Below are 27724 nucleotides of genomic sequence, written 5' to 3' on the forward strand. Positions count from 1 at the left end.
CCTCCCTCCCCTCCCCCGCTTTTCCCCTGCGCCAGGCTTTTTTTTTTTTTTTTTTTTTACATTTTTCTTCTTTTTTTTTCTTGCTTTTTTTTTTTTTTTTTTTTGCTTTTCTTCCCCTCCATTTTCAACTCTTTTTTTTTTTTTTTTTTGTACTTTTTTTGTTCCTTTTATTTCCTTTTTGCAAACAGTTCACGAGAAAATTCATGCGGAAAAGAGAGAGAGAGAGAGAGACACGACGGCGTAGAAACCCCAAAACAGCCTCTAAGGAGAACCAGAAATTCGGGTTTTTTCCTTTTTTTTGGCGTTTTTTCACTTTTTCTTCTCAGTCCGTCTTTTTTTTTTTTTTGTCCTTTTCAGAGTCGTAGCCTTTTTTTTTGTTTGTTTGTTTTGAAACAACATCCAGACGAGTAAAGCGGGGAGCGCATGCAGCGGGCGCCTCCGACACATGCACGATGTAGGCAGCGCTTGGATTTGGGCTTTTTTTGTGCTTTTTACGCATTTTCCTCTTTTTTTTTTAACCATTTTTTAAAATATTTTTTTCCGGTCTGAACCAGATTCGAGTTGTTTTGGTTTAAATTTTGATTTTTTTTTTTTTTCTGTTTTTTTTTTTTGCTGTTTCTTGCTTCGGCGAGGGATTTGAGCGATGCCATGAAGGGGACGGACGCACACGCACACGCGGGGACATCACGCTCACGGGGACACCAGCTGGGACAAGGGGACATTGCGGGGGGGTTTGGGGACAGCTTGGGACCTGCCACCCCCTCAGCTGGCGTTGTCACCCCCTCACCTGGTGCTGCCACCCCCTGGTTTGCCACTGTCACCTCCCTGCTCTGGGAGGGGTGGCCTGGGGACAAAGCGGGGGTGGGAAAAGGGACAAGCCCCAAAATCGGTGACAGCTTGGGGACACCGAGGTGGGGACACCGCGGTGGGGACATCAAAGTGGGGACACCAAGATGGGGACACCGAGGTGGGGACACCGAGGTGGGGACACCGCGGTGGGGACATCAAAGTGGGGACACCAAGATGGGGACACCGAGGTGGGGACACCGAGGACAGCCCCCTCCAGTGTCATTTTTAGGGGTGTCCCCATGGAGGGTGGCACTTGTCACCCCCCCATGACATTTTTGTGGGTGTCCCCAAGGGGGTGGCATTGTCACCCCCCATGTGGGTGTCCCCACAGGGGGGACAATTGTCACCCCCCCCCATGTGGATGTCCCTATGGAGGATGGATTGTCACCCCCATGTGGGTGTCCCACAGGGGTGGCATTGTCACCTCCATGCGGGTGTCCCCAAGGGGTGGCATTGTCACCCTCAATGGGAGTGTCCCCAAGGGCGTGGCATTGTCACCCCATGCGGGTGTCCCCAAGGGCGTGGCATTGTCACCTCCATGTGAGTGTCCCACAGGGGTGGCATTGTCACCTCCATGCGGGTGTCCCACAGGGGTGGCATTGTCACCCTCAATGGGAGTGTCCCCAAGGGGGTGGCATTGTCACCCCATGCGGGTGTCCCCAAGGGGTGGCATTGTCACCTCCATGTGAGTGTCCCCACAGGGGTGGCATTGTCACCTCCATGCGGGTGTCCCACAGGGGTGGCATTGTCACCTCCATGCGGGTGTCCCACAGGGGTGGCATTGTCACCTCCATGCGGGTGTCCCCAAGGGGGTGGCATTGTCACCTCCATGCGGGTGTCCCCAATAGGGTGGCATTGTCACCCCATGCGGGTGTCCCCAAGGGGGTGGCATTGTCACCTCCATGCGGGTGTCCCACAGGGGTGGCATTGTCACCCCATATTTTGGTGACCCCAAGGGGGTGGCATTGTCACCTCCATGCGGGTGTCCCCAAGGGGTGGCATTGTCACCTCCATGTGAGTGTCCCCAAGGGGGTGGCATTGTCACCCCCATGCGGGTGTCCCCAAGGGGTGGCATTGTCACCTCCATGCGGGTGTCCCCAAGGGGTGGCATTGTCACCTCCATGTGAGTGTCCCCAAGGGGGTGGCATTGTCACCTCCATGTGAGTGTCCCCAAGGGGGTGGCATTGTCACCTCCATGTGAGTGTCCCCAAGGGGGTGGCATTGTCACCCCCATGCGGGTGTCCCCAAGGGGGTGGCATTGTCACCTCCAGCCAGCAGAGCTTGCGAGCTGTCACCGCGCCCCCTCCTCCGGCGACACAAGGTGACAGAAGGTGACACGGCGTGGGGGTGACGGCGGGGCGGGGGTGGGGACAGCGCCAGGTGCCACCTCCCGCCCGGCCCCGGCAGCTGCGCCTTTGCTACAGCGAATTCACTTTGGTTCCGAGAAAAGAAATTAATTAAAAATCAAATTAATTCCGGACGCATCCGCGACTGCTATTGCTGCTGGCACTGGGGCACGGGCCGGTGTCCCCGGGGCCACCAGGGGACACCTGGCGACACCTGGGGACAAGGAGAGAGGGCGGGGACTCAGTGCGAGGGCGACGAAGCCGCTCTGGAAGCCACGAGGAGCTCTAAACCTAAGCAGGGATTTGAAATCCACCCCCTAAATAATACCGGACGTGATTGATTTATTTCTCTTCTTTTTCCTTTTTTTTTTTTTTTTTTTTCTTTTTTTAAGGTTTTTTTTTTTTAGATCTTTTCCCCCTCTTTAAATATTTATATATAGATTTATATTACGTATATTATATATATATATATAATATGTAAATATATTTTTTAAAACAATATAAAATGTTAAGACACTTCACTTAAATGTAAAGAGTTGCTTTTTTTGCAATCCAAAGAAATTGCATCATGATTTTTTTTTTCCTTTTTTTTTTTCCTTCCTTTCTTTTTTTTTTGGTCTTTTTTTCTTTTTTTTTTTTGGTCTTTTGTCCTTTTTTGTCTGTGTTTTCTCTTTGTTATTCAAAAAAAGGCTCTTGTTTCTTCTGTACAAAAATGATCGAGATAGAAAAACAAACAAACAAACAAAAAACAAACAAAAAAAAATCCCAAAAAATCAGAGGAAGGGGGGGAAAAGAAAGAAAAAAGGAATAGAAATTGAAAAAAAAACCAAAAATAATCAAACAATCAACCCAAGGACGAATTAGAGAACGGAAGGAATGATCGGATCTTGTGCTGCACACGCAGAGCACACGCACGCACACACCTGGGCACACCTGGGCACACCTGGGGCACACCTGGGCACAGCTGGGGCACATATGGGTACACCTGGGCACACCTTGAATGCACCTGGGCACAGCTGGGTACACGCGGGGCACACCCAGAGCACACCTGGGCACAGCTGGGTACACCTAGAACACACCTGGGCACAGCTGGGTACACCTGGGTACACCTAGAGCACACCCAGAGCACACCTGGGCACAGCTGGGCACACCTGGGTACACCTAGAGCACACCCAGAGCACACCTGGGCACAGCTGGGTACACCTGGGCACACCTGGTGCACACCTGGGCACAGCTGGGCACACCTGGGTACACCTAGAGCACACCCAGAGCACACCTGGGCACAGGTGGGCACACCTAGAGCACACCCGGTGCACACCTGGGCACAGCTGGGCACAGCTGGGTACACCTGGGTACACCTAGAGTACACCCAGAGCACACCTGGGCACAGCTGGGTACACCTGGGCACACCTGGTGCACACCTGGGCACAGCTGGGTACACCTGGGTACACCTAGAGCACACCTAGAGCACACCTGGGCACAGCTGGGTACACCTAGAGCACACCCAGAGCACACCTGGGCACAGCTGGGTACACCTGGGCACACCTGGTGCACACCTGGGCACAGCTGGGCACAGCTGGGTACACCTGGGTACACCTAGAGTACACCCAGAGCACACCTGGGCACAGCTGGGCGCACCTGGTACACCTGAGGAGCACCTGGGCACAGCTGGGCACACCTGGGACACATCTGGAATGCACCTGGGCACAGCCGGGCACATCTGGGATGTACCTGGGCACAGCTGGGCACAGCTGCAGCCCACCTGATGCCCACCTGTGGCACACCTGGCCCGGCCGCGCTGCAGGGAGGTGGCCACGGGCCACCCGCCCGGTGCCCCCCCGGCTGGGCAGGGCCGGGGCTGCTCCCCCGGGGCTCCGGGTGCCCGTCCCGCCCGCTCGTCCCCGCGGGGAGGGGACAGAGCCGCGGCCGGGTGACCCCCCCCGGCATCACCGCACCCCCGCGCCCCCCCAAACGCTCGACCTCGGACCCCTCCCCAATTCACACCCGCGCCCTGCGGCCCCTCCGGCACTCCCGGGGCCCCCCCGGCCCCCCTCGAGGGGACCCGGGCGCGGTGGCGGCGGCGGTGACAGCGGCCGGGATGTCCCCGAGCCCTCGGCCCCGCCGGCCACGCAGCGGCGAGCCCTGGCCGGAGCTGTCCTCTCCTCCTGCGGGGACAACGCGGCGGCTCCCGGGGCGCTCGGGGGCCGCTCCGGGGGTCGCTCCGGGGGTGTCTTCGGGCGCCGCTGCTTCCCGATTTTCCGCGCGGTGGGAGCTGGAAGCTGCTCCTGGCCGGGCGCTGGTGGGGGGAAGCTCTGAGAGCTCTTAAATAAAGAGAAAAAAAACAAAACAAAACAAAAAAAACCCAAAAAAAGGCGGGGAGGGGAAAGGGGAAAAAAGAAGGGAGGGGAACAAACCAACAGCGATCCAAAGGGGAGGGAAAAAAGGAGAAAAGGAGGAAAAATTAAAAAAAAAGAGAGAGAGAGAGAGAAACAGAAAGTGGCTGGTTGGCCATGGCGGAGCGGGAGGGGACACAGAGGTCGGGCCGAGGCGCGGCACAGGCGAGACACAAAAGTTCTTTTGGCTGAGCGGAGGCGACAAAAACACGGATCAAACAGAAAGAGGAGGGGACACAGGTGGCAGATTCCCTCCAGAGCGCCTCAAGGAGAAGCCAAGTCCCAGGGAGGAAGAGGAGCCCGAGGAAGAGAGGAGGAGCCCCCCGGAGCAGGAGAGCGGCCGGGCGGAGCTGGCAGAGCTCAGAATGAGATGGAGGAGTTCCTGGCCCCAAAGGAAGTCAATACGGGGATGGATGTTCTGCCAGCTGCGGGTTTTTCTGAGACCGTGGGGGAGGTCTCACTGGCCTCTTTAGATGGTCTAGTGGCCTGGAAAGAAAAGCAAGATTCAAGGAGGACGAGGAGGAGGAGAAAGGGGTGGAAAGTCCAAAGAAAAAGAAAAGGAAAAAAAAAAAAAAAAAAAAAAAAAGAAAAAGACAAAAGAAAGGAGAGAAAAAGAAGGGGGGAAAAACCCAACAAAAGCAAGGACAGGAAAAAAAAAAAACCCAAAAACAACCGAGAAGCAAAGGGAGCTCGTTCAGAAGCAGCACTGAGTCAGGCCTGAGGTCAAGCAGCTGGAAAAGGGCCACCACAAAGAGCACGACAAGAGCAGGTCCCACGTGTCACTGCACGGGCAGGGGACGTCCCCGAGAGGAAAGGACGGACGGACGGACAGACGGGCACGCGGACACACAGGCACACACAGCCGGGGGCGGCACAGGGGACACGGGGGAGGCACAGGGGGGACAAGAAGGGCAGCGTTAGAGCGGGCACAGCCCCCGGCAGCGCCCGAGGGTGGCGGTGCCCACCGTGTCCCTGTCCCCGCCGTGCCAGGGGGGCACGGCCCGACCCGGCTGGAAATCCCACAGGGATGAGGAGAGGGATCCTCCGGCCCCGCCTCGCCCTCAGGCAGGGGTTGGGCTGCTGGGGGGAGAGGGGTGGGACACGGGTAAATCCTGCTCGGGGACAAAAGTGACGCGGAAAAGTCCTGCTGTGGCCACCCCGGCGAGGGCCATGGGGGACTGAGGGGTCACCGCGGCGGTGACACCGAACAGCCGGGGCTGTGCTGCCGGGTGGCCGCCAGGGGAGGGGACCTGGTGGCCTCACGGAGTCAGGAGATGCTTCCTGGCCCCTCAGGTTTGTCCGGTGTCCAGTCCAGGGGGAATCCAGAGGGAACTCTCTGTCTCTCCCTGATTCCACGGGGTGGGACAATCTCGCATGCCAGAGGGGACAGTCAGGGACACCCCGACCTTGAAAAACCTCAAAAAACCTCAAAAAACCCCTCAAAAAACTTCAAAAAACCTCCTCCCTGGGGAGATTTTTCCACTGGGAACGGAGCAGCCGAGTGGGGGTTTGACCCTTTTTGCCAACAGGTGCCCATTTTGCTCATTCCACATTTTTTCCCTCCAAACCCTGCTGCGAGGAGCTGGGAAAATCCTTCGGTTTGTCCGACGGACGCACGAGAATGAGCAGAATTGGGTTTATTGCACGGTTTGGGGGGTGGAAAAGGGATCGAGACACAGAGCCGGGGCAGAGGAGGGCTCAAGGTGAACCCGCTGGTGGTGCTGCTGCCCGGTGAGGGGGAAAGGGGTGCTGGGAGGGGGGGAACAGGTCAGCAGGGAGGGAGGGAGGGCACCCAAGTGGCCGTGATCCCCTGGCCTGTGGCCTGGGCCAGCTGGGAATGCATGAGCAGCACTGGGGTGACAGCAGGGACAGAGTGGGGGGAGCCCCGGAGCTGCCCCCGGGGTGGGGAGGGGTCAGTGCTGGCCGCTGGGTGCTGGGGGTGCTCCACCCCACCCCCAAAACGCTTCTCTTCCAGCTGCTGTGGCCCTGCTCACCCTGTCCCCAGTGCCACCACCCCGCCTGGGACACCCACAAGCTGCTTCTGTGGGTGCACGGGGAGGGGCCCCGCTCCCCAAAACCTTCCCTGGCAGGGAATCCCCATCCCCGGAGCTCACGTGGCTCTGCCACGCTCATCAGCACGGCCACGGAGGTGGCATTGTCCCCCGGGGTGAGGCGACAACGCCGGCGCTCAGCCACCCCTCAGGGTGACACCCAGCGCTGGGCGACAAACGCGGCTTCAGCCTCCCCCCACAGCGAGGAGGAGTTTGTGACTGTCCCGTGTCCCTGTCCCCAGCGGCCAGGGCGGGCACAGAGTGTGGCAGGAGCCCCTCCCGCACCGCCACCACCGCGTCCCTCTGTCCCCAAGCCCGCCGGGCTCAGCCAAAGCCGAGAAGGCACCAAGAAAGAGAGAACGCAGTCCCAAAACTCATCACCCTGCGGGTGTCCCCGGCTCAGGCCGTGCCCGAGGGCGGTGCCAGGGCGGCGGGCAGCCCTGGGGCGGCTCTAGGGGTGGAGTACCTGCTGCTGGCCCTGGATCCGCATGTACTCCATGCGCTGCTTGATGTGCTTGCCCTTGTCGGGGCTGCCCTGCTGGCCCTGCTTCAGCCGCGACGCCGGGTTCACCACCTTCATGGCCGGGATGGAGACGCCACCGCTCTGCCGGGACACAAAACCCAGGGGGCAAAGGGTTAAAATTGGCTGGCGGAGCCCTCGCCGGCACCGCTGGATGCCTGGAGCGGCGCCACCCCTGCCAGCACAGCCCGTGGGGACGATGCCAGGCCAGGACGAGGTCTCGCCGTGAGCTCCGAACCCCGCCGGGACTTACCGGGAGCCACCCGAGAGGGGGTTTAGGGCACACACGGCAAACAGCGGGACACCGAGGGCGGGACGGGACAGCCCGCGGGGCCAAGAGAGAGGGAAAGAGGCGGCGGCAGGCAGAAGCAGATTCCAGGTGGGAACGGCGGCAGTGGGAATACAGAGGAGTTTATTTACTGTGCACAGGTGAGGATACACAGACGGCAGTGCTACACGCCCCCTGTGTCCCCTCCCGTGCCAAGGTCCCCTCCCGGTGGCCTCCTGCCTGTCCTGCTGCAGCCCAGGTTGGGGAATCCGTGGCTCAGGTGAAGCTCTGGGATCCTCAGTGGTCCCCACAGATGGGACGCGGGGGGTTCCCGCACCGCGCAGCACGAGGAAATCATCAAAGGATGGAAAATCCTCAGCTGGGAGGGACGCACGAGGATCATCAGAGTCCAAATCCCAGCCCTGGAGAGCCCCACAAGTGCCTGTGCCACACCATCCGCAGCATTCCCAGCCCTGGGAATCTTCCCAAGCAGCTCAGAATCCTTGGAATGTGACACCAGCCCCGCCCTGCCCTGCTCTGCTTTAGGACTGACCCATCACAGCCTCTCCCGCCTAACCCTGAGCCTGGCTTTGCCCAGCCCCAGCCATAAATCCACCCCACAGCTCCACTTCCCGTTTCCCGGGAAAAAAAACAAAAAAACAAAAAAACAAACAAACAAAAAAACCCACACAAACAAACAAAAAAAAAACCGGGAAAAATTGCAGCTACACCCCCGTTCACCCAGCGAGAGCCCCCCGAGGACGGAGAGAGCGGCTCCAAGTGGAAAAGGAGATTTATTCCCCAGCGCTGACTGTTAATAAAGGAGCAGGTTGTCGTCGCAGCAGAGCTCAGGGCATTTTCCCCCCCTCCCTGCTTTTTCCCAGATATTCAGCTGGATTCCAGCAGAAAGCAATTTGGGATGGCTTCAGGGAGCTCGTGCTGTGGTTTAATTAGGAGAAACATCTGCCAGGCTCCAGCTGCCTCTCGTTAGGAGAGGGATTTTATGGAAAATGGTGAAACTGAGAGTGGTGCTTCGGCACCCAGCCCTGGCTGCCCCCGTGGGATGCTCTTGGACCCTGTGGGATTCTCATGGATCCTGTGAGATGCTCTCGGACCCCATGGGATGCTCCTGGATCCCGTGGGATGCTCTTCGACCCTGTGGGATGCCCGTGGATCCTTTGGGATTCTCTTGGACCCCATGGGATGCTCATGGTTCCTGTGGGCTGCTCTTGGACCTCATGGGATGCTCATGGATCCCATGGGATGTTCTTGGATCCCATGGGATGCCCATCCTGGACCTGGTGCTTCAAAATCCTGCCAGGACAGAAGAATCCCCCTCATCCAGGCTGTAATTCCAGGACGGGATCAGCCAGCACCACCCAGCGCCTTCTCCCTTCCAGCTCCTGCCTCGCTCACTCCTGCCCTTCCCAAAGCCCTCCAAGTGTCAGGGAGAAGAGGAAGATTCGTTCTCCAGAGTCACAGAGAGGGAGCAGGCAGAGGAAGAGACATCAGAGTGAATCCAGGGCAGAGCAGGGCACGGGGGAGAAGAGAAAATGAACCTGGGGAGTGCCGGGGGGCAGCTGCGGCTTGGGGAGCAGCGCTGGCTTGGTCCTGCTCAGAAGGGGACTCTTGGCAGCGCCATCCTTGGCCTGGCTGAGGTCCAGCGCGGTGTCACCGTCGCACCCTCCGTGCCCGAGGTCCTCCAGGCTCTTCCCAGCCTCCTCGGAGCCCAGCGCGTCCTTGGGGAACGCGAATTCCACGGCGGGGTGGCTGCTGATCTCGCTGATGGTCATTTCCAGCTCGCGGATGGTTTCCTCCAGGCTGTCCAGTCTCTGGTAGGTGTCCTCATAAATCTCCTTTTTGCGCGGGGCCGCGGGGGATAAGTGGCCTCTGCAGAGCCCCTCCACCGTTCCGGGGTTGCCCCCGGCAGCCGGAGCCCCTCCATCCCATCCCGGAGGTGCCGTGGCGTGGCTGGAGCGGGCAGGGAGCAGCTCCAGGGGCTGCTGCTCCGCCCGGGAATGTCCTGCTGCCCGCGGGGCTGGGTCCCTGCCCGCGGGACCCCCGGGATGTGTCCCCGGGCGGGCCGGCGGCTCTCGGCCCGGGGCTGGCGGGCTCTCCTCGCTCCACGCGGCTTTGGGAACCCCAGCTGAGCGTCCAGGGCTGAGCTTGGCTCCTCTTTGGGAGTCCCCATCGCCATCGGGAATTTGGGGAATGATCCCGGCACGGACGGAGGGGAGCGCGGCCTCCGCAGCTCCGGCACCTTCCCCGCGGCTCCGAGGAGGCTGCGCAGCCGCGGGACTTTGGGGACAAATCTTGTCGCTGCCTCCTGGCCTGCTGGCAGCGTCCAGAGCCGCGTCCCCTCCTCGTCCCCCCATTTTATCCCTCGGGGCTGCCAAAGGAAACGCCCGGGATGCGCTGCCGGGGGACCGCGGGGCTGGAGGGGGTTCCTGGGCCGGCGGGGACTTTGGGGAGCTGCCAGGAGCCGCCACACGGCTTCTCCCTGTGCCCCCGGGTGGCAGCTGCCCTCCTGCTGCTGCGCTGCCCGATGCCACCCACAGCTCCGGCTCGGCTTCGGGGGACGGCGGCTCCGATACCCACTCGGTGAGCACGATCTGGGGCAGGGAGAACGCCCGGGGGGCCGGGGCTGCCGGCGCCAGCGGCTCCTAGGCAGAGAATTCAGAGAGATTAGGGGCCGGGCGGCAGCGGGGATTGCCTGGGGGGGCACCACGGGGCGCCACAAATTATTGGGGTCCCCCCACACCGGTGCTTCTGGGCACGGCAGAGTTCCAGGCGGGAGTTTGGGAAGGGAGGGGGGCTCAGCTCCCTCCTGCCCATCCCAGCGGGATTCATGGCGTGGACAGAGAATGGAAGGGGATGTTCAATTCCCTCTTGTCCAGCCCTGACATCCCACAGGGATCCAGAGCACGGGCAGGGGATGGAGGGGAACTCAGCCCCCTCCTCCAGCCCTCACATCCCATTGGAGCAAAACACCAAGTTGGTGTTCGTGCACCTCCCGAACATCTTTGGAAATCCCGCTGCCACCAGCAGAAATCCAGCCAGGTACAAACTGGGAGCACTGGTGTGAGCTCCAGCGGGGGCTGAGCCATCCCAGATGAGCTGCCGAGGGACACCCGACCTCTCCCACCCTGAGGGGCCAAAAATCCCCCAGAAAATGCTGCTCTTCCTGCCCCACTTCCCTGTTCCTGTCCCGAGGAACATCCCCGGGATGCCTGAGGGCCCCGAGCAGGGCAGGGGAGCTGGAGGATGCCCGGGCAGAGCCGGTGCCCCTGCAGCTGCCCCCGAGCCTGAGCACCAGCGCTGGGGAGGCCACGGAGCTCTGGGGCTGCAGCCGGGCCCATCCCAGCTCCGGAGCAGAGGGACAGAGGGACAATCCAGCCCTGGTGTCCCAGGAGAGGGGGCGACTCAGCAGGACCCCTGCGAGGTGCCAGACCCCCCCCTTGAGCTGAGCTGAGCCAGAGCTGCCCTCGCTGCTGGCAGGGCTGGAGCCTCTGGCCTGCTCTTTTCCCCCCATCTGGGCATTCCCTGCTCCATCCTGGCATTCCCTGCTCTGTTCCAGCCACTCTCCAGGTGTTTTCCTCCTGCTCTCTCCATCCTGGGATTCCCTACTCCATCCCATTTGCTCTCCAGGCATTTTCCTCCTGCTCTTCCCACCCTGGGCATTCCCAATTGCATCCAAGTCCCTCCTCCAGGCATTTTCCTCCTGCTCTTCCCATCCTGGACATTCCTTGCTCCATCCTGCCATTTCCTGCTCCATCCTGCCATTCCCTGCTCCATCCCGGCCACTCTCCAGGCTCTCTCCAGCCCAGAGCCCAGCACGGATCTCAGGAGGGCCGGGACGGGGCCGGACCTGACTCCGGGCAGATCCCAAACCACCGGACCCTGCTCCACCCCTTCCCTTTCCATGCCCTCGGGACAGGGTCTCCCGTGCACCGCCCACCCCCCGGGCGTGCCGTGAGAGCGGCGGGCGCTGCCCGTGCCGTGCCCGGTGCGGTGCTGGGGCGGCCCCGGGAGCCTGCCGGGAGCCACGGCCGTGGGTTAGTGCCGGCTCCGGTGCCGTGTCAGTGCCGGGAGCGAGGCAGTGAGGAGAGAAGGCGGTGATTAGTCGGTTAAATCAGAGAAAAGCAGCGCAAGTGAGCGGAGAAGAGGCAGAGGAGGAAGGTGAGAGCGCAGCCCCGTGGGGCCGTTACCTTCCATCCTTCGGCTGCCACCGCGGCTCCGTCGGGCCACGGCTCGGAGTGGCCCGGGGACACGGCCTCGAGGGGGTCACAGCGGGGCGCGGGGAGGGAAGGGGAGGCGGCGCTCCGCTGAAACACCTGGGGAGTCAAACACGGCCATTGCAGGGACGGAGGGGCAACCTGGGCCGGCAGCGGGCTCGCGGTGCTCACGGCCTGGGCAGGTGGGATGGTGGCGGCTGGCAGGGGCAGCATTGTCCCCTGTGCTGGTGGCAGTGTCACCTGTCCCCTGTGCTGCTGGTAGGACCGCCCGTCCCCTGGCCAGCAGCGTCACTGTTACCCCAGAGAGTAGTGTCACCTGTCCCCTGGCCAGCAGTGTCACCTGTCCCCTGGCCAGCAGTGTCACTGGTCCCCTGGCCAGCAGTGTCACTGTTACCCCAGAGAGTAGTGTCACCTGTCCCCTGGCCAGCAGTGTCACCTGTCCCCTGGCTAGCAGTGTCACTGGTCCCCTGGCCAGCAGTGTCACTGTTACCCCAGAGAGTAGTGTCACCTGTCCCCTGGCCAGCAGTGTCACCTGTCCCCTGGCCAGCAGTGTCACCTGTCCCCTGGCTAGCAGTGTCACCTGTCCTCTGGCCAGCAGTGTCACCTGTCCCCTGGCCAGCAGTGTCACCTGTCCTCTGGCCAGCAGTGTCACCTGTCCCCTGGCTAGCAGTGTCACCTGTCCCCTGGCTAGCAGTGTCACTGGTCCTCTGGCCAGCAGTGTCACCTGTCCCCTGGCTAGCAGTGTCACTGGTCCCCTGGCCAGCAGTGTCACCTGTCCCCTGGCTAGCAGTGTCACCTGTCCCCTGGCCAGCAGTGTCACTGGTCCCCTGGCTAGCAGTGTCACTGGTCCTCTGGCCAGCAGTGTCACCTGTCCCCTGGCCAGCAGTGTCACCGGTCCCCTGGCCAGCAGTGTCACCGGTCCCCTGGCCAGCAGTGTCACCGGTCCCCTGGCCAGCCGAGTCACTGGTCCATTCTGGCAACATCACTGGTCCACTTCCCCTGCCTACAGCACCATCATCTGTCCCACACCTGCAGCATCACCTGTCCCTTGTGTCACCACGTGTGCCCTGCACCATCACCTGTCCCACACCTGCACCACGCCTGGTTCTCCTCCCTCCTGGAGGAAAACCATCCAAGGGAAAACCATCCAAGGGAAAACCATCCAAGGAAAAACCATCTGTGCATCACCCAGCTGTGCAGTGCCCAGGTGTGCAGTGCCCAGGTGTGCAGTGCCCAGGTGTGCAGTGCCCAGCTGTGCCACACCCATCTGTGCATCACCCAGCTGTGCAGTGCCCAGCTGTGCAGTGCCCAGCTGTGCAGTGCCCAGGTGTGCATCTCCCAGCTGTGCATCACCCAGCTGTGCAGTGCCCAGCTGTGCAGTGCCCAGGTGTGCAGTGCCCAGGTGTGCATCTCCCAGCTGTGCCACACCCATCTGTGCATCACCCAGCTGTGCAGTGCCCAGCTGTGCAGTGCCCAGGTGTGCAGTGCCCAGGTGTGCATCTCCCAGCTGTGCCACACCCAGCTGTGCATCACCTGTCCCTGGCAGTGCCACCTCTCCGTCCCCGCAGCCCCAGGTGGAGCAGGGACCCCCGTCCGCTGCCGGTGCCATCGCACCCTGAACCCTCCTCAACCTGTCCCCGGAGCAGAAGGGCGGGGCGGTGTCACCTGCAGGCTGATGTCACCTGTGGACTGGTGTCACCTGTGGGGCAGTGTCACCTGTGTGCCGGTGTCACCTGTGTGCTCGTGTCGCCTGCGGGGCAGTGTCACTTGTGTGCCGGTGTCACCCGCGGGCCGGTGTCACCTGTGGGGCAGTGTCACCTGCGGGCCGGTGTCACCCGCAGGATGGTGTCACCTGTGGGGCAGTGTCACCCGTGTGCCAGTGCCACCCGCGGGATGGTGTCACCTGTGGGGCAGTGTCACCCGTGTGCCAGTGCCACCCGCGGGATGGTGTCACCTGTGTGCTGGTGCCACCCGTGGGATGGTGTCACCCGTGTGCCGGTGTCACCCGTGTGCCGGTGCCACCCGCGGGATGGTGTCACCTGCAGGGCAGTGTCACCCGTGTGCCGGTGCCACCCGCGGGATGGTGTCACCTGTGTGCCGGTGTCACCCGCGTGCCGGTGCCACCCGCGGGATGGTGTCACCTGTGTGCCGGTATCACCCGTGTGCCGGTGCCACCCGCGGGATGGTGTCACCCGTGTGCCGGTGTCACCCGCGGGATGGTGTCACCCGTGTGCCGGTGCCACCCGCGGGATGGTGTCACCCGTGTGCCGGTGTCACCCGCGGGATGGTGTCACCTATGTGCCGGTATCACCCGTGTGCCGGTGCCACCCGCGGGATGGTGTCACCTGTGTGCCGGTGTCACCCGCGGGATGGTGTCACCTGTGTGCCGGTGTCACCCGTGTGCCGGTGCCACCCGCGGGATGGTGTCACCTGTGTGCCGGTGTCACCCGTGTGCCGGTGTCACCTGTGTGCCGGTGTCACCTGTGTGCCGGTGTCACCTGTGAGCCGGTGTCACCCGCGGGATGGTGTCACCTGTGTGCCGGTATCACCCGTGTGCCGGTGCCACCCGCGGGATGGTGTCACCTATGTGCCGGTGTCACCCGTGTGCCGGTGCCACCCGCGGGCCGCGCTCCTCCTGCGCTCACCTCCAGCTCGGCCAGGATCCGCTCCTCGTCGTCGTCGTCCTTGAGGCCCGAGGCGATGACGGGCGGGGTGGAGGCCGGCCGGGCCACCTCGGACACCGCCCGCCGCAGCTTCACCTGCGGCTTCGGCGTCTCCAGCTCCTCCGACTCCGCCTTCTGCCGGGGGGAGCGGCCGTGAGCGCCGGGGGCACCGGGGGCACCGGGGGGGACACTGGGGAGCACCAAGGGGAACCGGGGGACACCGGGATGCACCGAGGGACACCGAGGGACACCGGGGAATACCGGCGGATACCGGGGGGCACTGAGGGACACCGGGAGAGCACCGGGGGCACTGAGGGACATCGGGATGCACCGAGGGACACCGGGGGACACTGGGGGATACCGGGGGATACCGGGGGGCACCGGGGGACACCAGGAGGCACCGGGGGCACCGAGGGACACTGGGACGCACCGAGGGACACCGGGGGATACCGGGGGGCACCGGGAGGCACCGGGGGGCACCAGGAGACATCGGGGGACACTGAGGGACACCGGGAGGCACCGAGGGACACGGCGGGGCACTGAGGGGACACCGGGGGGCACCGGAAGACATTAAGGGACACCGAGGGTCACTGAGAGACACCGGGGGACACCGTGAGGCACCGAGGGACCCCGGGGGACACGGAGGGACACCGGGAGGGGTCGCGCTGACCAGCCCAGCCCAGCCCCCATCCTCACCTTCATAAAGCCGGGCTCCTTCTTGCTGGTGACAATGACCTCGCCGCTGCGGGTCGTGGTCAGCCCGTGCGACGAGGGGAAGCTCCGGCGGGGCGGGGGAGGCGGCGGCGACTTGGAGGGTTTCTCGGTGCGGTACCGCGGCACCGTCAGCTCGTCTGGGCACAGAGGGGACCCTGAAGGCACCGCGCCTGGCCCTGCCCCTCTCATCCAACCCCCCCCCCCCCCCCCCACCTCGGGGGCAGCACCGCGCACCCCCAGCCCCACCTCTGGAGGCCACCCCGTCCTTCCCCACCCCGTACCTGAGCCCCGGCGGCCGTTGGGGTCCCCTTTGCCCCCCGATTTGGGGGTGTGCTGTGGCTTGGAGGGTTTGTGCTCGGGCGTGGAGGCGGCGCTGCCGCTGCCCGGGGTTTGTTTGTGCTTGGCGGCGAATTCCAGGTCGGGGATGGCCTTCATGAGCTCGGCCTGGGTCTCCTCCAGGAGCCGGTTGATGTCCTTGGCGCTGTACTGGGTGAGCGCCGCCCGCTTCTCCTCCCAGTCCCGCTCGGCCGCCTGCGGACACAGAGCCCGCTCCAGCCCCGTCCCTGGCGGGCACGGCGTGACCCCACAGCCCGTGACGCCCCCAGACCCGCTGCGAGGAGCTGGGGGCGCGGATTTTTGCCCCCATCCCCAAATTTCACAGAATTTACAGAATCACTGGGCTGGAAGAGATCTTTAAGAACATCGAACCCAGCCCCAACACCTCAACCCAACCCTGACACCCAGTGCCGCCTCCAGCCTTGTTTAAACACCTCCAGGGATGGTGACTCCACCCCTCCCGGTCCTTGGGAATTCCCAAAATTGCCCCAAATTCCCAGAATTCCCAGAATCACTGGGTTGGAAGAGACCTCCAAGTTCACTGAGTCCAACCCAGCCCCAACACCTCAACCCAACCCTGGCACCCAGTGCCACCTCCAGCCTTGTTTAAACACCTCCAGGGCTGGTGACTCCACCACCTCCCCGGGCAGCCATTCCAGAACTTCATCACCTTCCTGTAAAAAACCTTTTCCTGACATCCAACCTAAACTTTTCCCTTGGTGCAGCTCGGGGCTGCGTGCTCTGGTTCTGTCAGTTCCTGCAGAAAGAGCCCAAGCCCGGCTGGCCACAGCCACCCTTCAGGAGCTGTGGGGAGTGCTGAGGCCACCCCTGAGTCCCCTTTTCTCCAGGATAAACACCCCCAAATCTCATCCAACCTCCCCCCACTGCAGCAGAGGCGCTGCCAGGACTCCCCAGCCGAGGAGCAGCAGGACGGGCACCGCTCCCCTTCCCATTTTCACCTTCCCAGGCTCTCCGGAGGAGCCCCCCCAAGCTGAGCCCCCCCGGCCGGGCTCTCACCTCCACGGACACGGCTTTGTCCGCGCTCTTCTTGCTGGGGGTCTCGGGCCCCGTCTGCGTCTTGGCGGGCACCATCTCCGGGGCTCGGGAGGGGTTATTGCTCTTGCCCGGGTGGCTCTGGGGCTGGGGGGCGAAGCCGGGCACGCCCAGGGGCTCGGGGGTGCCCGTCAGGTGGTGCAGGCTCACAGGAGGGCTGGTGGGCATCTCCAGCTCCAGCCCTTTGCTGAAATCCGTCTCCGGGGCCACCTTCTTGGGCGACTGGCTCAGGCTGCTGGGCGAGCTCCACACGCCCTCGTCCACTTGTCTAGGACAGAGCGGGGGCACTGAGGGGCCGCGGGCACGGGGTGGGCACGGAATCCTCATTTCCTGAAGGCTGAGGTGCCCTGAGGGCTGGCAAGGGCCCGGGCTTGGTGCTGGCTTTGGGCACGAGCTCGATCTGTTTTACCCCGCAGGAAATGGGGTCCCCCCAAACCCTTCCCCGCACCAGATCCCGCTGGAGCTGCCCTCGGCGTGGAGGGTTTATGAGGGATGAGGGCACTGCGTGATCCTACAAGCTCGTTGGCATGGAAAACCGGGCTAGGGCAGAGCCCGGGGCCATCCCTCATGGGATCCTCGTGGGATCCCAATGGAAACCTAATAGGATCTTCATGGGATCCTCATGGGATCCTCATGGGATCCTAATGGGATCCAATGGGATCTTAATAGGATCCTCATGGGATCCTCATGGGATCCTAATGGGATCTTAATAGGATCCTCATGGGATCCTCATGGGATCCTCATAGGATCGTAATGGGTTCCTAATGGGATCCTAATGGGATCTTAATGGAAACCTAATGGGATCCTCATGGGATCCTAAAGGGATCTTAATGGGATCCTCATGGAATCCTCATGGGATCCCAATGGAAACCTAATAGGATCCAATGGGATCTTAATGGAAACCTAATGGGATCCTAATGGGATTCTAATGGGATCTTAATGGGATCCTCATGGGATCCTAATGGGATCTTAATGGGATCTTAATGGAAACCTAATGGCATCCTAATGAGATCCCAATGGAAACCTAATGGAATCCTGATGGGATTCTAATGGGATCCTAATGGGATCTTAATGGGATCCTCGTGGGATCCTCATGGGATCTTAATGGAACCCTAATGGGATCCTAATGGGATCCTAATGGATCCGAATGGGATCTTAATAGAATCTTAATAGGATCTTAATGGGATCTTAATGGGATCCTAATGGGATCCCAATGGAAACCTAATAGGATCCTCATGGGATCTTAATGGATCCTAATGGGATCCTCATGGCATCCTAATGGGATCTTAATGGGATCATCATGGGATCCTAATGAGATCCCAGTGGAAACCTAAAGGGATCCTAATGGGATCTTAATGGAAACCTAATGGGATCCTGATGGGATCCTAAAGGGGTCCTAATGGGATTCTGATGGGATCCTGATGGGATCGGGCAGTGAAATCCACCCCGCGGCTGCTCCGGGAGAGGATTTTTCTCTGGGGGAGGATTTTTTCCCACCACAGAACGGCTCCCTGCTCCTCATGGAAGAGGTTTCTGCTCACGCCAAGGGCTGTGTGTCCATCCTGATGTAAAATCCTGCTTTATACCCCAGGAAAAAATGAGGTTTGCATCAAAAGAGGGGGTCCCACGCACACCTGGGAAGGGCTGAGGGTGTTTTGGGGGTTCTTCAACACAAAAAGGAGGTTTTTATGAAAAGAGGGGTTCCCTGGGAAGGGCTGAGGGTGTTTTTGGCGTTCTTCAACACAAAAAGGAGGTTTTTATGAAAAGAGGGGTTCCCTGGGAAGGGCTGAGGGTGTTTTTGGGGTTCTTCAGCACAAAAAGGAGGTTTTTATGAAAAGAGGGGTTCCCACCCACTCATGAAGAGGACCACGAGGATGTTTTTGGGGTCCTTTAGCAGAAAATGCAGCTTTTATGAAAAGAGGGGGTCCCACGCACACCTGGAGAGAACCACGAGGATGTTTTTGGGGTCCTTCAGCAGAAAAATGAGGTTTGTGTCAAAAGAGGGGGTCCCACCCACACCTGGAAAGGACTGAGGATATTTCTGGGGTCCTTTTTTTTTGGGGTCCTTCAGCAGAAAAGCCATCATTTTATGCACTCCCCTCGGACGCGCTCCCGTCGTGAGAGTTTGGGACGCGGGGGCAGAAGGGACACCGAGGGGTGGCTGTGCCCTCGGGGCGGGGGTGGCAGGCTCGGGGCTCACCTGCGGATCTGCGCCAGGGTGTCGGTGACGCTCTTGCAGCGCTTGAGGAGCCCGTCCAGGCGGTTGGGCTCCTCCTTGAGGAACTTGACGGCCTCCACCTCCACGCGCAGCACCACCCGCATCTTGCTCTGCAGGCCGGGGAACTGGGCTGCCGGGGGACAGCGCTGTCACCGCCCTGTCCCTCCCGCCGCCCGGCTGGCACTGCCAGGGCAGCCGGAGTGCCGCGGGCACGGAGCGCGGTGGGTCCGGGGCAAGTCTGGACTGAGGGGTCCGTCCCTGCTCCGGCCGAGGGGAGCTGCTGGAGGCGGCCCCTCCACAGCTCTGGGCACCGGGGGTGGCACTGACGGGCACCTGGGAGGGCAGGGCGCCACCCCGGCAGGGGCAAACCCGCAGAGCCGGGGCAGGGAGAACCTGGAGCATCCCAGGGGAAAACAGAAATCCGGGAAATCCTGGAGAGTCCCAGGGGAAAACAGAAATCCGGGAGAATCCTGGAGAATCCCAGGGGAAAACAGAAATCCGGGAAATCCTGGAGCATCCCAGGGGTCCAGAAAATCCTGGAGAATCCCAGGGGAAAACACAAATCCAGGAGAATCCTGGAGAATCCCAGGAGTCCGGGAAATCCTGGAGAATCCCAGGGGAAAACACAAATCCAGGAAATCCTGGAGCATCCCAGAGGTCCGGGAAATCCTGGAGAATCCCAGGGGTCCGGGAAAACCTGGAGAATCCCAGGGGAAAACACAAATCCAGGAAATCCTGGAGAATCTCAGGGGAAAACACAAATCCAGGAAATCCTGGAGAATCCCAGGGGAAAACACAAATCCAGGAAATCCTGGAGCATCCCAGGGGAAAACACAAATCCAGGAAATCCTGGAGAGTCCCAGGGGAAAACACAAATCCGGGAAATCCTGGAGAATCCCAGGGGAAAACACAAATCCGGGAAATCCTGGAGAGTCCCAGGGGAAAACACAAATCCAGGAAATCCTGGAGAGTCCCAGGTCCCAATACCCAAATCCAGGGGCAAGGAAAACCTGGAACACCCTGGGTGCAAACCCACAAATCCCGGGAAACCGGGACCACCCCAGGTGCAATCACCGATCCAGGAGATCCTGGAGCATCCCCAGGCAGAGCTGGAGCAGGGAAGCTCCGGAAGGTTCCGTTTGCCCCCCCCGCCCCCAGCCCCCTCCTCACCCTTGAGGTCCGTCAGGGTCTCCCCCAGCTGCTGGAGCACCGCGGCCTTTTCCTCCAGCTCCTGCGCCGGGATCAGCCGCTGGCTGTGCGCCAGATCCTTCTGGATCTTCTCCACGGACTTCTCCAGGTCGCTGGGAGGGCAGGGGGAGGGCAGGGGGGTCACTGGGGGTCACTGGGGGTCACTGGGGGTCACTGGGGGTCACTGGGGGGGTCACTGAGGGTCACTGGGGGTCACTGGGGGTCACTGGGGGTCACTGGGGGGGTCACTGGGGGTCACTGAGGGTCACTCTGGGGTCACTGAGGGGGTCACTGGGGGTCACTGAGGGTCACTGGGGGGTCACTGGGGGTCACTGGGGGTCACTGAGGGTCACTGGGGGTCACTGAGGGTCACTGGGGGGTCACTGAGGGGGTCACTGGGGGTCACTGGGGGTCACTGAGGGTCACTGGGGGTCACTGGGGGGTCACTGAGGGTCACTGGGGGTCACTGAGGGTCACTGGGGGGTCACTGGGGGTCACTGGGGGGTCACTGAGGGGGTCACTGGGGGTCACTGGGGGTCACTGAGGGTCACTGGGGGGTCACTGGGGGTCACTGGGGGTCATTGGGGGTCACTGGGAGGGCAGGGTGAGGGCAGGGGGTCACTGGGGGTCACTGGGGGTCACTGGGGGTCATTGGGGGGGTCACTGGGAGGGCAGGGGGAGGGCAGGGGGGTCACTGGGGGTCACTGGGGGTCACTGGGGGGTCACTGGGGGTCACTGAGGGTCACTGAGGGTCACTGGGGGTCACTGGGGGTCACTGGGGGTCACTGGGGGTCACTGAGGGTCACTGCGGGTCACTGGGGGTCACTGGGGGTCACTGAGGGTCACTGCGGGTCACTGGGGGTCACTGCTGTGTCAGGAGGGTGGAGAACCCCGAGGGTGGCAGTGGGAGAGAGGAACACTGGGCTGGGGACCCCTCCTCATGCTGGGCCGGGACCCCTCCTCATGCTGGGCCGGGACCCCTCCTCATGCTGGGATGTGGTCAGTGCATGAGGACCCCTCCTCATGCAGGGCTGGGGACCCCTCCTCACTCAGGGATGTGGTTACTGCGTGGGGACCCCTCCTCATGCAGGGCCGGGACCCCTCCTCCTGCAGAGCTGGGACCCCTCCTCACTCAGGGATGTGGTCACGGCGTGGGGACCCCTCCTCATGCAGGGCTGGGACCCCTCCTCACTCAGGGACACGGTCTCTGCATGGGGACCCCCTGATTTGGGGACACGGTCTCTGCATGGGGACGCCCTGATTTGGGGACACGGTCTCTGCATGAGGACCCCCTTATTTGGGGACACGGTCTCTTCATGGGGACCCCCTGATTTGGGGACACGGTCTCTGCATGAGGACCCCCTTATTTGGGGACACGGTCTCTGCATGGGGACCCCCTGATTTGGGGACACGGTCTCTGCATGAGGACCCCCTGATTTGGGGACACGGTCTCTGCATGGGGACCCCCTGATTTGGGGACACGGTCTCTGCATGGGGACCCCCTGATTTGGGGACATGTCACGGCGTGGGGACCCCCTGATTTGGGGACACGGTCTCTGCATGGGGACCCCCTGATTTGGGGACATGGTCACGGCGTGGGGACCCCCTGATTTGGGGACATGGTCACGGCGTGGGGACCCCCTGATTTGGGGACACGGTCTCTGCATGGGGACCCCCGACCCGGGGCCAGGCCGCGGGCAGCGCCGAGCCGCTCCCTGCCCCGTGTCTCCGGCAGGGCCCGCAGGCCGGGCTCACTTGAGCTGCTGGGTGATGAGCTCCTCCTCGTTGAGGTAGCGCAGCCGCTCCTCCTCCACCAAGCTGCGCTGGCGCTGCAGAGGGTCCTCGTGCTTGCGCATCGTGTCCGTCACCCGCACGCTGATCTCCGTCTCCGTCCGCCGCAGCAGCGACTTCACCGCCTCCTGGTTCTGCAGCTGCGGGGGGAGGAGGAGGAGGAGGAGGAGGAGGAGGAGGAGGGGTCAGGCTGGGAGAGACCCCTCAAGATGGAAAATGGGTCCTGATGAGGGAGCAGCCCTGAGCTGGGCACGGGGAGGGATCCCTGAGCCGGAATTTGGGAAAGGTCTCCGAGCTGGGAGTGGAGAGAGATCCCTGGGGGTGGAATCGGAGGGGGTTCCTGAGCTCACAGCGGGGAGGGTTCCCTGGGGTTGGATTTGGGAAGGATCCCTGGGGTCAGTCTGGGGAAGTTTGGATTTAGGAAGGATCCCAGAATTTGGATTTGGGAAGGATCCCTGGGGTTGGAATCAGAGGGGGTTCCTGAGCTCAGAGTGGGGAGGGATCCCTGAGCTTGGGTTCAGGAAGGATCCCTGAGCTTGGATTTGGGAAGGATCCCTGAGCTTGGATTTGGGAAGGATCCCTGAGCTTGGGTTCAGGAAAGATCCCTGAGCTTGGATTTGGGAAGAATCTCTTAGCTCAGAGTGGCAAAGGATCCCTGAGCTTGGGTTTGGGAAGGATCCCTGAGCTTGGATTTGGGAAGGATCCCTGAGCTTGGATTTGGGAAGGATCCCTGAGCTTGGGTTTGGGAAGGATCCCTGAGCTTGGGTTTGGGAAGGATCCCTGAGCTTGGGTTTGGGAAGGATCCCTGAGCCTGGGTTCAGGAGGGATCCCCGAGCTCAGCTCCAGGACGGACCCCCGAGCTCTCCCACACCAACCCCAGTGCACAAAGGGGATTTTCCCGTCCTAACCCAGGAAGAGCTGGCTCAGATTCGGGGTCCCCCCTGCCCAGGCGCCCACCTGCAGCTTCTTGAGCTGCTGCAGCTGGTTGCGGAGGTCGCTGGCGTTCTGCTGCAGGTCGTGCAGGTGCAGCTGCATGTGCAGGCGGGTGATGGCCGTGGGCTGCCCCGCCGGGGTGCTGGTGGCCGAGGGCGGTGGCGGCGCGGGCACCGGGGTGCCCATGCCACTGCGGCTGGTGGCTGGGGGGGCAAGCAGAGGATGCTGAGGGGTTCTGGTGCCTGTTTCTTTTCTTTCCCCACCCAATCCTTCAGCTCTGGTGGTCCCCAACATTCCCCCGTCCATGCTAAGCCCACCCTGAGGCCACCCCAGAGCAGCATGGGGGGGGTCCCGCTGGTTGCCAGTGATGCCGTAGGATTTTAGCTTTTATATTTTTTCAAATCCTGTGTTACTTTAGGGAATAATTCTAAAACTCCATGGCCTGTTAGCTGCTGCTCTCCTGTTTTATTCAGACAAAACAATTCCTTTCCAGGCCTGTAACTCAAGGACACCTCACTACCTCAGGCCCCAAAAAATATTAAAAAAATGAATTGGAGGGGGGGGACCAAACTGTGAGCAAATGACTTCATTACCTGAAGCTGTAATTGGAGGATTAACCCCAATTACATCAATTAATATCAATTAATTGATACATTAATGGATCAAACTAGTCTGAAAAACTTGTGGCCATCATCCATTTTGGGTGTAGCCCCTTGAGGAAGCTTCATCTGCCCTTAATGTACCTGGAGGGCCTTCATTAAATAGATCCACTTTTATTCTCTTAATTCTGGCTTCAGGTAAGCCCGAAAAAGGCATCACCAGCACGTGGGGGGGCTGCAGAGCCCACCCTGGGACACCCACGGGGCCCACGGGGGGTCCTGCAGGGCCAGGGGTCACTCACACGCTGACGGGGGGGTCCCGCCGTTGGTGGCTTCAGTCTTCTCGCTGAAACCAAAGTGAGGAGGGGGCTGAGCGTGGGCCAGGCACGGTTGGTGTCCCCTGGGAGGGGGACAAACCCCCCAGGAGGGACACCCTGGCCCTCGGGGTCCCACAGCTGCCCTCACCTGGGGGTCTCGGCCTCGGAGCCGCGGAGCAGCGCGCTCTGCACCAGCCCCGTCAGGCTGGCGATCTGCTTCTCCATGGCCTCCATCCGCTCCCTGCGCCGGGAAAGGGACGGGGACGGGTCACGAGCGGCATCTGCCACCGCGGGCCGCTCCCGGCCCTGCTCACGGCCCGTCCCTGCCGCCCCCAGAGCTGGGGACACGGCTGTCACCACGCTCCTCATTCCCTCCCTGTGCCCGCATCCTTCACCTGGTGCCTGATTCCCCATCCCGGCACCTCTACCGCGGTGGGGACAGGGCAGGGCCTTCCTCTGCTCCTCCTCCTCCCCCTCCTCCCCCTCCAGCTGATACAAAACCCCAAACCCATCGGGGAACCCAGGTGCAAACACTCAAATCCAAAGGTGATGGAAAACCTGGAGCATCTCAGGTGAAAATACAATTCTAGGACAAGCTGCATCATCCCAGGTGCAAACACTACCTGGATCATCCCAGGTGCAAAACAACAATCCACCAAATCCTGGAGCATCCCAGGTGCAAACACAACCTGGATCATCCCAGGTGCAAACACAAATCCAGGAGATCCTGGAGCATCCCAGGTGCAAACACAACCTGGAGCATCCCAGGTGCAAACACAACCTGGAGCATCCCAGGTGCAAAACAACAATCCACCAAATCCTGGATCATCCCAGGTGCAAACACAGCCCGGAGCACCCCGGGACAAGCACACCACCCCACCTCTCACCTGGTCTCCGTGTCCTTGGCCGGTCCGGGCGATCCGAAGCCCGAGAACGGCCGCTCTCCGGGGCCGGGGAACATCTCGGGGGGCCCGGAGGAGCTGGGGTTGCGCGTTTTGCCCACGGGGCTGTCCATGAAGACGGAGGAGCAGGAATCCTTGCGGAAGGACTGACGGACAGGCGAGGAGCGGCTCGGCGGGCCCGAGTAGGGGCTGTGCGGGCTCTGCCCGGGCTCCACCATCTTCTGCGGGGACGAGGGCGGCATGCGGAAGCCCAGCCCGGGGCCGTACGTGTCGCTGTAGATGGGCGCGTTGGGCTTGTACAAACTGTCCTCCAGCTCCGTCTGCAGCGCGGCCGCCGAGTAGGTGCTGAGTGACCGCACTGACCCCCGCTTGTAGAGCCCCCCCGAGTAGCCAAAGGGGTCCCCCATGCCCGCCAGCGACTGCGTGGAGGTGATGCTGAGCCGCCCCTCGTGCACCATCCCGTAGGGATCGGCGTAGAGCCCCTCGTTCTTCACCAGCACCACGTTCTTGCCCGCCAGGTCCTCGTCCGGTTTGACGTCGCGGCGCTCCAGGATGGCGCTGGGGCTGGGGGACACGCCCTGGGCCGGGGGCAGGCTGGACAGGCGCTCGCCGTGGTGGACGGGGCTGCCGGCGTACGAGGGCGGGCGGCCACCGCTGTAGGACATGCGGGAGCGGGACGGCGACGAGGACTGGAGCACGGGCGGAGGGGAGCCGGAGGCCAGGTGGGAGGCCGGGGAGATGTTGTTGAGCCGGCGGGTGGGAGAGGATTCCCGGGAAGTGTAGACCATGTCTCGCTGTGGGAATGGGGTGTGGGGGTCAGCACGGAGTGAGCCCCGCCCTGCTGGGCCCCCCGCCCCGCCAAGGACCAAACCCTTGGCAAAGCCTCGGCAAAACCTTGGCAAAACCTCAGCAAACCCTTCCCTTGGAACACAAACCCTGTGAGGAACGGCTGAAGGAGCTGGGGGTGCTCAGCCTGGAGAAAAGGGGACTCAGGGGTGGCCTCAGCACTCCCCACAGCTCCTGAAGGGCGGCTGTGGCCAGCCAGGCTTGGGCTCTTTCTGCAGGCAGCACTGGCAGAACCAGAGCACACAGCCCCGAGCTGCACCAAGGGAAAAGTTTTTTACTGAAAGAGTGATAAAGTTCTGGATAAAGTTCTGGAATGATAAAGTTCTGGAATGGCTGCCCGGGGAGGTGGTGGAGTCACCAGCCCTGGATGTGGCACTGGGTGCCAGCGTTTGGTTGAGGTGTTGGGGCTGGGTTGGACTCAATGATCTTGAAGGTCTCTTCCAACCCAGTGATTCAGTGATTTAGTGATTCTGTGATTCAGTGATTCTGTGATTCTGTGATTCTGCGATTCTGTGATTGTATGATTCTGTGATTCTGTGATTCAGTGATTCAGTGATTCTGTGATTGTATGATTCTGTGATTCTGTGATTGTATGATTCTGTGATTCTGTGATTCTGTGATTCAGTGATTGTATGATTCTATGATTCTGTGATTCTGTGATTCTGTGATTGTATGATTCTATGATTCTGTGATTCTGTGATTCTGTGATTCTGTGATTCTGTGATTCTGTGATTGTATGATTCTATGATTCTGTGATTCTGTGATTCTGTGATTCTGTGATTCAGTGATTCTGTGATTCTGTGATTGTATGATTCTGTGATTCTGTGATTCTGTGATTCTGTGATTCTGTGATTCAGTGATTCAGTAATTCTGTGATTCTGTGATTCTGTGATTCAGTGATTCAGTGATTCTGTGATTCTGTGATTCCCAGCCAGCAGTGGGGCAATTTATCCTGACGATTTATCCGAATGAACTACCCCGATGATTTAATTCCCTAAAAGCCGTATTCAGGACCCCGCTGTCAGCCCCCGCCCAGCGCTGGCAGCAGGCAGGATGAATCCCACCCACACCCAATTCCCAATTCCCAATCTCTGCCGCTTTCTCTCCTTACTGCTCCCACTCTGCCTGGCCCTGCCACCCCCCCGGGCTGTCCCCATGTCCCCTCTCACCCTCAGGTCGCCGTTGGTGATGTGTGAGGCTGGGAACGAGGCGTAGAGCGGCTCTTTCCGGTAGATTTTAATGATGCTTCTGTCCTGGATGTCTCTGGAAGCAGAGGCAGAGCCTGAACACTGGGACAGACCCCCAAAACCCCAAGGCCGCACCCACCACCCCCTTTTGTCCTTCATCCCTGTCCTGGGTTGTAAGATGTGAGTGTATTCTATTAATCTGTCAGAGCTGGGGCAGCTCTCTGCTGCTCATTGGGCAGTTTTCTTTATCTCTTCCACAACCAAGCCTCCCTCCAGGAGATCTCTGCTTTTCATGGGCCATTAATTATTAATTATCTTCTGTTCATGGGCCAGTGAGTGTCCCTGCATGGCTGAGAAAATTCCATCATCCCACGGGGAGGAGCCAAGCATTCCTACCTGGATACAATCTGAGATTCTGGGACACCACAGCAGCCTTTGCCCACTGCATTCCCAGAGGAGCAGCTTTCTGCCCCACTGCATTCCCAGAGGAGCAGCTGTCTGCCCCACTGCATTCCCAGAGGAGCAGCTTTCTTCCCCACTGCATTCCCAGAGGAGCAGCTTTCTGCCCCACTGCATTCCCAGAGGAGCAGCTTTCTGCCCCACTGCATTCCCAGAGGAGCAGCTTTCTGCCCCACTGCATTCCCAGAGAAGCAGCTTTCTGCCCCACTGCATTCCCAGAGGGAGCCCAGGCCCATCTCCAGCAGCCCTGGAGCTCCAGAGGAAAACTCCAGCCTTGTCCAGGATCCTGCTCCAGCAGAAGCACAGCTGGCACTGCAGGAGGGCTGAGCCCCCATGGAATGGCACTGCTGCCACCACCCTGACCCACAGCCTGCCAGGGCCTGCTCTGACTCTACCAGTGGTTTGTTTCCTTTTTTTGTACTATTGCATTTGTATTCTTAATTTCCCTAGTAAAGAACTGTTATTCCTATTCCCATATCTTTGCCTGAGAGCCCCTTTGTTTCAAAATTACAACAATTTGGAGGGAGGAGGTTTTACATTTTCCATTTCAAGGGAGGCTCCTGCCTTCCTGAGCGGACACCTGAATTTTCAAACCAAGACAGTTTGTAATTTTCCTATTAAAGAACTGCTATTCCTATTCCCATATCTTTGCCTGAGAACCTTCTCATTTTAAAATTATAACAGTTTGGAGGAGGGGGTTTACATTTTCCATTTCAAGGGAGGCTCCTGCCTTCCTCAGTGGACACCTGTCTTTGCAAACCAAGACAATTTTTTATTTTCCTAGTAAAGAACTGTTATTCCTACTCCCATATCTTTGCCTGAGAGGCCCTTAATTTCGAAATGATAATAATTTGAA

General features: G+C 60.7%; 1 protein-coding gene and 1 long non-coding RNA gene across 3 annotated transcripts in view; both read right to left on the reverse strand.

Annotated features, from left to right (window-relative positions):
• Positions 1-576: 576 nt before the first annotated feature.
• Positions 577-2828, reverse strand: LOC128800215 (uncharacterized). 2 transcript variants are annotated; one of them, XR_008434935.1, is made up of 2 exons: positions 1420-2828; positions 577-1310 (listed from the first exon to the last, which is right to left on the reverse strand). It is a non-coding gene; the product is annotated as an uncharacterized LOC128800215 (long non-coding RNA). The 2 variants fall into 2 exon arrangements; XR_008434934.1 differs by having other exon boundaries at positions 1348-2828.
• Positions 2829-4193: 1365 nt separating this feature from the next.
• Positions 4194-27724, reverse strand: part of SRCIN1 (SRC kinase signaling inhibitor 1) — a 57231-nt gene continuing 33700 nt past the window's right edge. The window contains 17 exon segments of the mRNA XM_053965210.1: positions 4194-4286; positions 4289-4516; positions 7106-7243; positions 8987-10090; positions 11636-11761; positions 14308-14460; positions 15022-15176; positions 15321-15570; positions 16393-16696; positions 18629-18776; positions 19817-19947; positions 21590-21765; positions 22583-22761; positions 23460-23503; positions 23623-23715; positions 24362-25170; positions 26392-26485. Coding sequence (XP_053821185.1) covers positions 4194-4286; positions 4289-4516; positions 7106-7243; positions 8987-10090; positions 11636-11761; positions 14308-14460; positions 15022-15176; positions 15321-15570; positions 16393-16696; positions 18629-18776; positions 19817-19947; positions 21590-21765; positions 22583-22761; positions 23460-23503; positions 23623-23715; positions 24362-25170; positions 26392-26485 — 4225 coding nt within the window.

The sequence above is a fragment of the Vidua chalybeata genome, chromosome 26 (genome assembly GCF_026979565.1).
Source record: "Vidua chalybeata isolate OUT-0048 chromosome 26, bVidCha1 merged haplotype, whole genome shotgun sequence".
Taxonomy (NCBI): Eukaryota; Metazoa; Chordata; class Aves; order Passeriformes; family Viduidae; genus Vidua; species Vidua chalybeata.